General features: G+C 46.9%; 1 protein-coding gene across 5 annotated transcripts in view; it reads right to left on the reverse strand.

Annotated features, from left to right (window-relative positions):
* Positions 1–12,680, reverse strand: part of LOC140559789 (nucleosome-remodeling factor subunit BPTF-like) — a 44,773-nt gene that overhangs the window by 13,715 nt on the left and 18,378 nt on the right. For 3 of the 5 annotated variants that reach the window (XM_072683420.1, XM_072683416.1, XM_072683418.1), the window contains 7 exons: positions 11,153–11,302; positions 4,464–4,594; positions 3,644–3,758; positions 3,393–3,556; positions 2,539–2,571; positions 1,700–1,901; positions 43–608 (listed from right to left, as the gene is read on the reverse strand). In XM_072683420.1, the coding sequence (XP_072539521.1) occupies positions 43–608; positions 1,700–1,901; positions 2,539–2,571; positions 3,393–3,556; positions 3,644–3,758; positions 4,464–4,594; positions 11,153–11,302 (1,361 nt within the window). The remainder of the gene's footprint in view (positions 1–42; positions 609–1,699; positions 1,902–2,538; positions 2,572–3,392; positions 3,557–3,643; positions 3,759–4,463; positions 4,595–11,152; positions 11,303–12,680) is intronic. The other 2 variants (XM_072683417.1, XM_072683419.1) reach the window with 2 other exon arrangements.

Below are 12,680 nucleotides of genomic sequence, written 5' to 3' on the forward strand. Positions count from 1 at the left end.
CTGGAGGCGCAGCTTGTCCACAGGGGTCATCTTATTTCTCACCTGTTTCTGTATCAGGTTGCTCTGGTTGAGGGCCTGCTGCTGCTGCTGCTCCCTCTTGGCCTCCTGCTGCTGCCGTTTCTTCTGCTGCTGCTGTTCCCGGAGCTGATGGATCCTCTGGAGCTGCTCCTGGACGCTGGCTGTCTGCAACGTCACCACGTTTTGGATCTGGTGGGGCTGCGTGCCTGCCACGCCTACCTGCTGCTGGATCTGTATGGGCAGCTGCAGTCTGACCGGCTGCCCGGGTGAACCACCCTGCTGGGACTGCAGCTGGAACTGCAGCCCTGGCACTGTGATGAGCTGGGCCCCCTGGTGGAGCTGCACCTGAGGCCTCACCTGCACCGTGGGGCCCAGCTGAGGCTGTTGCTGTTTTAGATTGACCTGGTTGAGAGCGGGTTTGACCTGGATGGGGGTGGGGGACTGGATGGGCATCTGGGCCTGCGGCTGGGGAGGCAGCTGGGCCTGGGGTGTTGTAGGAGGTGTCCTGGGGGCCAGAGCTCCAGCCTGAACCGGGGCTGCGGCCTGTTGGGCTGGCTGTGCGGGGCAGGGAGCAGATGGCTGCGTTTGACCTGAAGAAGGAGGGGGCGAGACAGATGTGGAGAGACAAATTTAACAATAATGATGCAACAAAACAAAAGAAGCCATATCCTCTTCAGCTATACTCACACAGTCAGTACAAGTGTGCCAAGCATGAGCATTTTCCTCAAATTGTCTTTCAACAATGTGACAATCACAGTTCTGATCTGGGCGGGGCTTGGAAGTTTGTGGGCCCTTTAGCATTTTCTAGATTTCTGCAAAGAAATTGACCTAGAAATTTGTCAAAACCTTTCATCTGAAGTCTTAAAAGCAACCTAATCAGACAATAATATTATTATTAATAATAACTTTGTCATTTTAATTATTGAGGAAAATGATCCCATATTACAGATCTGTGAGAGACAAAAGTATGTTAACCTGCAGATAATTTAAAGGTGAAATTAGAAAGGATGACAATCAGGTGCGAGTGGGTGCCCTGTTTGATTGGATTTAAAGAACAGGGCTCTATCCAACTCTGATCTCCACAGCACATGTCTGTGGAAGCGCATCATGGTACGAACCTCAGAAGAAGAGTTGTTGATGCTCAACAGGCTGGAAAGAGCTTCGGCAATCCACAATTAGACAGATATGGATAAAGTGGAGGCAATTTCAGGCCATTATTACCCTGCCCAGGAGTGGCCGATCAACAAAGACCATGCCAAGAGCAAAAGAGTAGAATAATCTTAGAGTGAGAAGTCGAAGGAGCTTCTCAAGGCAGGTCGAGTCTCAGGAGCGCACCACGTTTACTCATTCCTGTAAGCTGGACTGAACGTGACTGCTGCGGACTTTACATCATATGAAGGGAGTCTATTATCCATGAGGACGGCTGTATGTGTCGGATGCACGTGTCTGGAGGAGGGCTGCTGTTTTGCGAATGCGGGCGAGTTCAGCACTGGGATCTGAGCAGGGCCACTTTCACAGCTGTGTGATGAACAGTGTATGAACAGTCTGAGGAGCTTCTACTTGGTCCTTAATGCACTTCACTGGTGTGGAATAATCATTGGCCCCTACACACTTCTTAAATAAACAAACAAAAAAAGAGCAGAAGTCACAGGAGGGAGTGTTTGTGCAGTACTGGGGGTACCTGGCATAGACGGGGTCACGTTGGTGACCACTGGAGCAGGCGATGCAGGGGCAGGCGTGAAGAGGAAGCGCTGTACCTGGCCGTTGGGTAAAGCAGCCTGCATCAGCTGCTGACCTGGTCCGGGAATCACGGTTACGCCCTGAGGGATGACCTGCAGCTGACCTGCTGTCTGACCCTGACCCTGCACCATCACGGTCACGCCCTGCATATACACATACATACGGGGATAGCATCAGATGCAGAGCGGTCGAACCATTAAAATTTACTTACATTTTCAGGACATGGCAAAAAAAAAATCATCAATGCAAAAATATTTGAATCCGGGTCATTTTGGAGCATTTCTATTGGTCCATTCATCATGATATTCTGACACAATGAAACTGAGCCATTATTACAAGAGCAATTCACAATATGTCCAAATGTTTGCGGACAGCCCTTTTAATGAATGCATTTAGCTACTTGCATCCATTGCTGACAGAGATGTGCAAATGCATAGACACACACACACACACACACACACAGCTTGTCTAGTCTCTGTAGAGAAGTACTGCCAATAGAATAAACAGGACTCTCTGGAGGAGATAAACATGAACCTATCAGCACCATGCTGCCTAATGCCAGGCATGAGCTAGAGGGGTATAAAGGCCCCCCAGCATTGAGCTGTGGAGCAGTGGAGCTGTGCTCTCTAGAATGGTAGTTGCTGCTCCATCTAATACCTTTGGGATGAGTTGGGGAGTTGCACTTGTCGCTGAATGCAGTCATTGTTGGGACACATTAAAAAAAATTGTCCCCATTGGGAACATGTCCACACACAGGCCTCAGTATGAAAGAGCACTAACCTGTTGCCTCTCCACCACTGCTCCTTGCTGCTTCTGAGACGAAAACAAACAGCAGGAAGGAAAATTAGATCAGAGAGAGAGAGAGAGCTGGGCTAGATTATAGACATTTGAGGGCTAATCACACACAAAAGCCATGGAAAAGTTTTTACTGAACGGCCACAAAAAAAAACATGGTGTGTATTGTCATTAGAAGACATTCTAGGGGAAGCTTGCAGCCACCACAAATTGTCCACACCCGGCGGTCTGCAGGGAAACACCTGTTGGGAGATGCCCGTCAGATGCCTGTTCTCTGTTTATTCGAGTCAGTTTTTCCCCCTATCTGTCCCAGGACATTTGTCATGCCGGCTTCTCTTTTTCTGGACATTAGAACGGGTGACCGTCGCCTTTGGAATAAAGGAGCTTTTGAGCAGTTCTTTTCAGGACACCTACACTAGTGAACTAGGGGCAGTGAGCATACACACACCCAGAGCGGTGGGCAGCCAACTCCAGCTCCTTGCTCTAGGGCCCAACAGTGGCAGCTTGCCAAGCCCGGGTATCGAACCCCTCTTGTCAATTCGATGTCCTTCAAAACATACTGGAGGGTGAGGAGGCTGCAGATCTTCAGGGGAGCAGAAGTAGGACTACGACGACTGCAGCCAATCTTCTCAATCGTGATGCTCTTCAGACTATGCTCTACAATCAGCCATGGCATTAACACCACCTCCTCCTCTATGGTAAGTGGTGCCGAAAGAATGGACAACAAGTGTAGACACAAGGAGGTGGTATTAATGTTTTGGCTGTTTTGGGCTAATCTGTGTATATAAAGCTTTTTTTAACTCTGCGATGGTTAATTCCGGCAGGTGTATGCTTCTCACCTGTGTCCCCTGAGTAAGCTGGGTGAACTGGGCGAGGGTGAGTTTGACCTGCCCTTGGGGCGGTGTCTGTGGTGTCGCTTCCCCAACTCGTGCACCACTCTGAGGGCTGCCAGGGGTGGCAGGCTGCCCCCGGATTATCTGGGTCACAACCTGACCGGCCTGACCTGTAGAGAGAGACGCAGAATAAGTGACGTAAGACCAGCTGAGTGAACGTCCATACCTAGATCGGTCCTGGAGGAAGGCGAGCGAACCTTGCTGGACCACAAGTGGTGTTCTGAGGATGGTTTTGCCCAGGGTGGCCCCCTGCTGGATGGGAGCCCGCAAGACGGTCATCCCTGGTCTCAACTGACCTCCGGTCGTGATCACCTTAAAAGACAAATGAATAAAATGCACTTACTGATCAGCAGTTCAGGCGACTATGATTTTTAGATATTAATTTTTGTTGAATTGCTGCCCTGTCAATATGTGAATCTGACTGTTCTAGTGAGTGAAGAACCGTCTGGAATGTGACCTTGTTGCCTTTCTTGCAAAATGGGAGTGCCAGGTAGATAAAGGGAGTGTGTGCAAGCGCAGAGAGCAAAACAGCTGTTTGACGAGAAATTCTAATCAATACATTCAGCTACTTTAGGTTGCACCTATTGCTGACACAGCTGTGCAAATGCACACACACAGCTTATCTAGTCCCTGTGGAAAGGTACTGCTAATAGAGTAGAACTCTCTGATCTCTCTGAGCGGATAAACACGAACCTACTGGCACTATGCTGCCTAACGCCAGACGTGCCCCCCAGCAGTATTAAGCTGTGGAGCAGTGGAATAATGTTCTCTGGAATAATGGTTGGTGCTCCAGCCAAAACATTTGGGATGAGGTGGGGTGCTGATCATCCAACAACCTGACCTCACAAACGCTCTTGTCACTGAATGCAATCAATTTAGCATTTAGGAAGAAACAATGAACGAACAGGTGTCCCAATACTTTTGTCATATCGTATTTTCAAATATCGGAGAATAATACAGCATATTACTATTGCTATACACTGAGTGACTGTGTGAACTGAGAGTCCATGTGAATACCTGTTGCGCAGACGTCCCTGGAGTGTTGGGCCTGATGTTGATGGTGGCCGTGGTGGGCTGGAATGTGGCGATGGTTTGCTGGTTGCCGGTGGAGCTGGATGGAATGATGCCTACGACCTTCTGCTGCACACCTGAGACACAGACATACAGAGACTCGTTAGAGACACTCAATGCAATCTGAAGCGCCCTATAAAACAGAGCGTCTTAGCCCAAATTCTGCGGACTGGACTGCACATTTTTGCATGTTTCCTGTTTCAACACACCCAATTCAGTCATGAAGGACTTCATAATTACCAGATGAGTTCAGCGTGGCGGGTTACAGGAAAAGACACAAAAATGCACAGAGGCATCCTTGGGACCAGGACACAGAACCAGTGTTACAAAATGATAAATTCCATTTTAACAGAGTCCAGAGGGAGCAGCTGCAGATTCTTCACAGCAAAGGGAGCATGACAATATCAGCAACCGATGCCGACGGGTTGGGTCTTCTGTAGTAACATCTAACACGGCACTGTTTGGGTGTGGGATATATGTAGATATGTATGATTAAAAGGGGGGGTGTCATTGGGGGTTAATGACTGTTCATGACAATATCAGCAACACCTGACATGACAACACCTCCCTGGACCACTAAGACTCTCTGAAAGCCTCAAAATATGGCATTATATGGATCCAATAAACAGACGCACATATACAGTTGATTTCTCTCAATGCCATCTGCTGTGGATCGCCATTTGCTGCGGTTTCTTAATTTCAACACAGATATTTTTATGGTTTTAGCGTCGATTTAGTGGCTCAAAACCTTTATTTTATTATCTTTATAGTAAACAATCTTTATTATAAATCTTTAGTGTTTATTCTGTGGTTTCAAAATGCCAAAAACGCCCATCCCTAATAAATACAACCCATAATGGTGCCGTCAAGTAGGCTAAAAGCTGAGCATGGTTAAATAAAGTTATTGGACTAGGTTCCATCAAAACCTTACCTCAGATCCTCAACCCCTTTCCGTTAAAGCCTGCAGACCAGCTCTTCTGTTATCATTTCCAGTACTTAGATGGAACCAGTTCAGGTACAAAGAAGCAACAGTTCAGAAGCGGCTCCAAAGTTCCACATTTCTTCCATAGCTGCTCTAATAAGAGTCTGGGGACACACCCGATAACACTCCTGCCAAAGAGCTACAGTGCAACATCCCTTAATCCGAGACCACCCATCCACACAGCCATCTAAAAAATACTCCAGATTAAAGAACGCCTCAGTAGCTTAACCCACTGTGAGGTAGTTTTCCCCTTGAAGATGAGAGAAATATGACTGTTTACAATTCGTGAAGCTGAAGGTCTCCTCCATCGAGCTTGATCAGTGGTCGTGGAACTCAGAAGCACTGCTGAGGCAAAGACTCGCTCTGCTTAAAGGTTAAGCTAAGCTAAGCTACACTCCCTACAAACAGCTACCCTACAAATAAGGGTTTGACACATCAGTAAAAAAAAAAAAAAACATGGGATATGTATAAAGAACGTGGTTTAGAAGGTTCTTCCTAGAGAAGAACCAATTAACCAGACGAAGAACCACTCAATAGGTCGTCACGTTTCTACCTAGAACTTAAGAACCCCTAAAATCCCATTTTAAGACTGTACTAACTGATGTTTCTTTACCCACATGGTCCCTTTTTAACGTAACAGACTATATGGCCAAATGTTTGTGGACACCCCTTCCTTACACAGATGTCTAAATGCACACATACAGCTTGTCCAGTCCATGTAAAGAAGTACTGCCAATAGAATAGGACTCTCGGGAGCAGGTAAACATCATAAACGTATTGGCACCATGCTGCCTAATGCCAAGAATGGGCAAGTAGGGGGGTATAAAGCCCCTCAGCATTGAGCTGTGGAGCAGTGGAAGAGCTGTGGTCTCTGGAATGGCTGAATGCAATCAAATTCTCACAGTAACGTTGCAACATCTAGTGTAAAGTCGCATTTTCCCCTGTTATTGCAGCAAAAGCAGGACAGACTTGCTATTAATACCCTTGAAATGATGCTAGAGCAGTTTTCTAAACCCAGTCTCGGACTAAACTGCAGTTCTTGCTCAGTCTAGGCTTAAGCCTGAATCTGCTGATCCAGCCAATAACACTGCTCAGCCACTGGGTTCACCTCTGCTCCCCAAGCAGGGGGTTTTGCAGAGTGAGCGGCTCGAGGAGGGTCTGAAAGTTCACCTCTGGACATCCACCAGCCCTCAATGGGCGATTTGTACGGTGGGTCTCTTTAAATGTCCTTTGATGGTTGCCATGGTAAACACTGGTCGAGCAGGTAAACAGGCCTCTTCAAAGAGCACACCAGATCTGAGGAGGGGCGGGGCAAACTCATGAATGATGCATGAATCGGTTCGATTCATCCGTTTCATTCATTTTCAGACGCACAACGGGGACGTTTCATCCGCGAGCGTTGCCCTGCCTCGGCTTCCCCAAACGACGAGAAGAGAACGGCAAACTCCTTCAAACTGGAGGATGAAAAGAAATCCTCCGGGATCAAACGAACTGCAACCCTCCCACCTCTTCGTTTTCGGCAGGCTTGTGTGGAACCGCAACCCATGGCTCCAGCAGGCAATTCACCAAAAGTATGGCAGCCCTCCTTAGAGCATGTAAACACCATTAGGCCACGGACTGAGGGACTGCTCTCGAGGGCCTGAAAGCCGAGGTCTTGACTTTACTTGACACTTGATTTTTACGTTTTTATTTACTGTTGTTGTCGGAGCTGTAGTGCACCGCTTAACACCACCAATCCACCACAAGATTTTATGAGCTATATGAGCTAACTGATGGAAATCTAAGATGCTCCACCCCCTTTTTTACTGCAGCATGCAAAGGTCTGAGGAACCCCTTTGGAGGTCCTGATTTTCAATGACGTTTAGATCCTGGACTGTGAGGGCAATGGAAAAACCTTCAGCTTGTGCCTCTTAAGGTAGTCCACTGTGGATTCTGAGGTGTGTTTTGGGTCTGTTTTAATCGAAGTCCAAAGAGCACTGAATTTCGTGTTAAAGAATAAACGGAAAAGGTTCGTTTTTGCTGATGCATCCATTAAGGTCATATTCGTATAGGTGCCACTGCAGTAGATCAGTACACCACCACTCTAGAGTCTGCTCAATCTTCCTGAAGGTCCTCTACTGTAATTTTCAGAGCTCAGCGGTATAATGATCTTCACTCTGGCCCGGGGGGGGCGGGAGTTCGAATCCCGAGCCATGCCGCTTTGCCATCATACTGCAAAACTTCTTAAAATTATGTTTTATAGTGTTTAATATCGTCTAATCCAGTCTGACTCTCCTCCCTGACCAATCAGTCTAATCACTTCCTGTGTGTGTAAGGTCTGTAGTGGTACACACTCTGGACTGATATATCTGTGGTTGTTGGTCTACAGAGAAAGGCGAGTGCCTTCTATAAAGGGTCCGATATTATGGCCTGTTTTCAAGTTCCACTGTAAAATAGCTCCACACTGCAGAACCTCAACTCCTTTATTTACCCTCTGAGAACGTCCGCACTGCTGCTGGGGATAAAGTCTGTTAATGGTGACTTGTGGCCACCAGATGGCGCTGGGTGTGGTTAAAAATGAGACTCAGAACTGGATTGGGATTAAAATAGCAGATACCCGATTCATTCAAATTGGCCTGGATCAGATCACTAGATCAGAATGGGACCTTCCAAATGATTGGTTATTGAAACTTTACCCCCTTAAAATCTGCGGGTGTCAAAGTTTTCATATCGGCCTCGGCTCAAAAGAAACAGAAAGCCATGGATCCGCTACCTACAGTCTCCCAAGTGTTCCACTTCACACACTGAAAGCTGAAGCTGGAGGTTGGGTGGAGTTCACCTGTGGCCCAACATCAAACGCCGCTCTCTGGATGGATGGATGGAGGTGGTAAGCGACACTCTTCTCCAAAGCGGCTCGGCGGAAAGGAGCAGAAGGGATTCTCTATGCGGCCGGGTTTACCTGCACCACACTCGCCGGCCCGGGGGAAAACTTGTTTTCGCTCCGACTTCCTTCGGTTTCTCCAGAACAAACAAGCCACCTGAAACGACTGGGCTGGAAAAACACACGCCCGTCTGTTACGAGCTTCCTCTCCTGCTCTCCCTCACTCTCACTCTCCGCTCTCTAACAAAATACATCACTCCCCGAGAGGGAGCCGAGACCTTCAGATGCTCCCCTCTCATAAAGCAGCTGGTGTGCGGCGTGCATGTGTATACTGCGGACTGTGTGAACGGGAGTGTGTAGCACCATCATGAGTGAGATGCTCGCTGTGTTTTTGAGGTTTACGCAACAAAGCCAACAGCTGATCTAAATTCTGAGATAGGATTATAATTAACATGGAGAAAGGCAGTCGCAGACCAGTCGCAAACCGCAGGAACGCCATCATTTCTGGATTCCTGGTTGAAGCCATAGCCAAAGATTATTTCCCCCGGGCGTCGCAAAAAGCATGTAAATCTTCTTAATACTCCTCAAATGGATCCTGACCGGCGCGAGATGAGAACGAGGAAACACATTTCGCGTGCAGGCTCGCGTCTTTGGGGAACTAATAACGCGATGGTTGCTTTGTGAGTGTGACTGCAGTCTTTCACACTGGGCTCCATTTGTCTTGCATGACCCAGTGTGAAGTGTGAACTGTCGGTGTGGTGAAAGTCTGGTTGTAGGACGCAACATTTGTTGTGGTGTCAAAAGGTCGTAAAAAAGAGACAGTAAAAAAAAATAATCTCCCAGTTTGGTGCTGCCAATTAACCCACCCCCAGCACTAGTAATGCTCCGACACTAGGAGGGCAGGGTAAGGACTCCTCCAATACACATGAATTCAGCCACCGCCTCTTTTCAAACACGCTCCGAGAGAACAGTCGGGTCTCCAGCTAACAGACGCCAGTACCGTCCAACACTGACTTAAGAGTAATGAGGGGAGAGAGAGCGAGAGAGAGAGAGAGAGACAGCGCCATCTACCTACATATCAGAGATATAACAGGCAATTGTGCTCCCTTTGACTCCGGCTGCGGATGGCGAAGCCGCATGGCCCGTGCCACAGTGATGGCGCAATGGACCGCTGAGCCACTCAGAGCCCCAAACAACAATCACCTTAAATAGGGGAACACCACCAACAAATCTACATTTCTGCATAATCTGATTACTAAGAAACTCATTCGAGTCATTCAGAGGGGCTTGGAGTGAAAGGGTTACTACATTTGCATGCAAAAACCTTGTATCTTTAAAGAGTCAACTTTACAGGGGAAGAAAATTTTTTCGGAACTTTCAATGAAAGTCGATGGACAAAAGTTTCATTCCAAGTAATTTCGGAGCATTTCTATTGGTCCATTCATCAGGACTGATTCACATTATGTCAAAAAGTGAAAACAGCAAAATTAAGCTTCAAGGTTTTCGCAGCTCAGCAACAATTGGAATCATGTTAGGAGAGGACTGTAGAGTCCAGAGTGGTGGGCTCACCTGGCTGAACCTTAGTCTGCTATATGGAGAAGATTGGGGGAGGTGGGGCGGGGGGTCATTCACTACGCTACCCAACACACTGCACCAAATGTGCATTTGTTGGAAATGATTCACTGTACTGAACCCAAACTCCAATAAAACACACCATTCGGGCTCCTTTTACCACCACTGTGATCACTCCAATCCTGCAATTTCATCTAGAATCCAGCATTTTACACCAAAACATACCAAACTACTACTGTAACTATGCAGAGATGCATTAAAAAAAAAACCCCACATAACTCTATAAACACTGGCCAATATTTAGTCACCAAGACTACCTTTCCACCATCACACACTGAAAACACTCTTATTTTGAGGACTTCTGTCCCTCAGTTTCTACTCAACTTTGAAGCCTAAGTGACTAATGGTCTTCATCATGGTCAGTGGACAGTGGCACTGGTGTGGCAGTTCAGACAGAGCACTGAGGCTAAGTGCCCAAAGCAGGGTTTGGGACAAACACGGGGCCTTGCTTGTTTTGACGTTGACATTTCCCAGTGATTATTTCACACAGAATGAATCAGCAGAGTGTGCGAGTGTGAAAAATCTCACACTGACACATGAAAAAGCAACAACAACGACAACAAAGTGTGTGTTTGTGGGGGTGGGTGGGTTAGTACTATTCCTTAAGCCGTCTCTATCCAGGTACCTTCAGATACATTCGTATAGTCTGGCTTATTTACCAAGTGTTCCTCTTCAGACACTGAAAGCTGGGGCTGGAGGTTCAATGTGGCCCAACATCATGTCTTAGCCTGAGGTAATCTCAGTCAGGCCTTCTAAAAGTATCTGGAACCATTTCTGTTATTTTCTGAAATGAACCGAATCCACCTCAAATCATCAAATTTGAGACAAGGTTCTGCTCTGACCATCTCAGATGTCCTTCATTCTTTCACTGCAACCAGTAGATATTAGTATCTTCACTAGTTTCAAAGATACAGAGGGTTTAAAAGCCTATATATTGAAGTGAGAACTACAGGAAAAGAAGGGGTCATTACTTTTGAACTACTGACGCTGGACAAGTTCAAGTCCCAGCGATGCACAATCATCAAGGACCAAGAAGCAATGTGCATTGTATGGGCCTACGCTGTCAGTGATGGTCAGTAGCTGTGAGTAAAACTCAGCAATCGACAGTGAGAGTTAGTATCGGTCAGTGGGCGTCAGTAACGGGCAACAGTACAGCAGTACCTCCTTGTGTGGTGGGCACGCTGAGTGTGACGATCTTGCTGTTGGCGGGAAGTGGGAGTTTGGCCGCGATGACTTTTCCAGCCACGGGACTCCCCGAGATTTGGAACATCTGCCCCGTCGTCGTGGAGACGGGAGTGACAGTGTTGGACACTGTGAGAGCACCAAAGAGTGTTCACAAAAACACAACAAGCCTTGTTTGAGACAGTGGGTGTTAACGTGTGAGTAAACGTGTCGGGAAAAGAAGACGATGGAAGACGATGGAGATGACAGAGGCCCATATTCGATCATCCATCAGCAACATCTGTTTATATATATTTATATATATATATATATATATATATATATATATATATACACAGCTCTGGAAAAAATGAAGAGACTACCCTACATTATCAGTTTCTCTAATTTTACTATTTCTAGGCAGTGTGTTTTATGGAAATTAACATTTGCGTTGTATTTCATGAACCAATGGACAATGGATTTCCCCTAAAATCCAAATAAAAATATTACTATTTAGAGCATTTATTTATTTGCAGAAATGACAACTGCTCAAATTATGCAGAAAAATGACCATAATAATTATAATGTAAAGAAGTTATTATTCAGATTTAAACACAGTACTAAGAGAGAGAGAGAGAGAGAGAGAGACCTCTCCTCCTATCAACACCTGGTTTGGTGGTAAATCAGGGTTTAATGATGGTAAATCAGGTGAGCTGCTGCTGCTGCTGCTGCTGCTGCTGCTGATGGAGGTGAACACATCCTCCACGCTGTGCTGGCTGGACTGGGGGGCATCCAGGAGACACCTGGAGGAATCGAGCTCTGCTCTTCAGACTAGCTCACCGACAAGATCTCACTACTTTCTTTAGAATGAGAAGCTCTTGTTTCTCCTTTTTACTGGATTTATGTTCACCTGCTTTATCTGTTCTGATGAGATCTGGAGCTTCTACAGTAAAAACTCTCTCACTGCTGAGAGACATGGTGTTAAATAATGGGATTAGGGGCCAGATAGGGTCTCTTAATCGGTAATGGACTGATGGAATAAGGCCTTTGCGTGTCAGAACAGGACAACACTGCATGCTCCATGCTCACATCCTCACAACATAAGCCATCATTCAACCACCGGCCAGCCAACGGTCAGCCTCTGGTCAGTCACCACTGCCCACACGGAGCCTGCGCTCAGCCATCGTAAGCATGCAGCGTCTCATCTCATGCAGGCCAATGTCACAAACGTTCCACTCATTCAACAACAGCAAACCGCCACGTATGATTGGAGGGTTTAGCAGGCACGTCTGCTGTGGGCAGCTCAGCCACAGCAGTTTAGGAACAAATCCATTTAAACACAAAATCAAAGCGAACGGAAATAAACAAGGAGCTAAAATGAACGAATGCGCAAAGAGGTCCCGTTCAGACCTTTAAATGTCACACAGCAGGCAGGGGGAGGTGTGTTCATCTCTACATGCTGGTGTTCCTCTATGCATGAGGTGTAGTTGAGGTCTTATCCGGCGGAGATGAAAGAACATTTGGAAGA

The sequence above is a fragment of the Salminus brasiliensis genome, chromosome 7 (genome assembly GCF_030463535.1).
Source record: "Salminus brasiliensis chromosome 7, fSalBra1.hap2, whole genome shotgun sequence".
Lineage (NCBI taxonomy): Eukaryota > Metazoa > Chordata > Actinopteri > Characiformes > Bryconidae > Salminus > Salminus brasiliensis.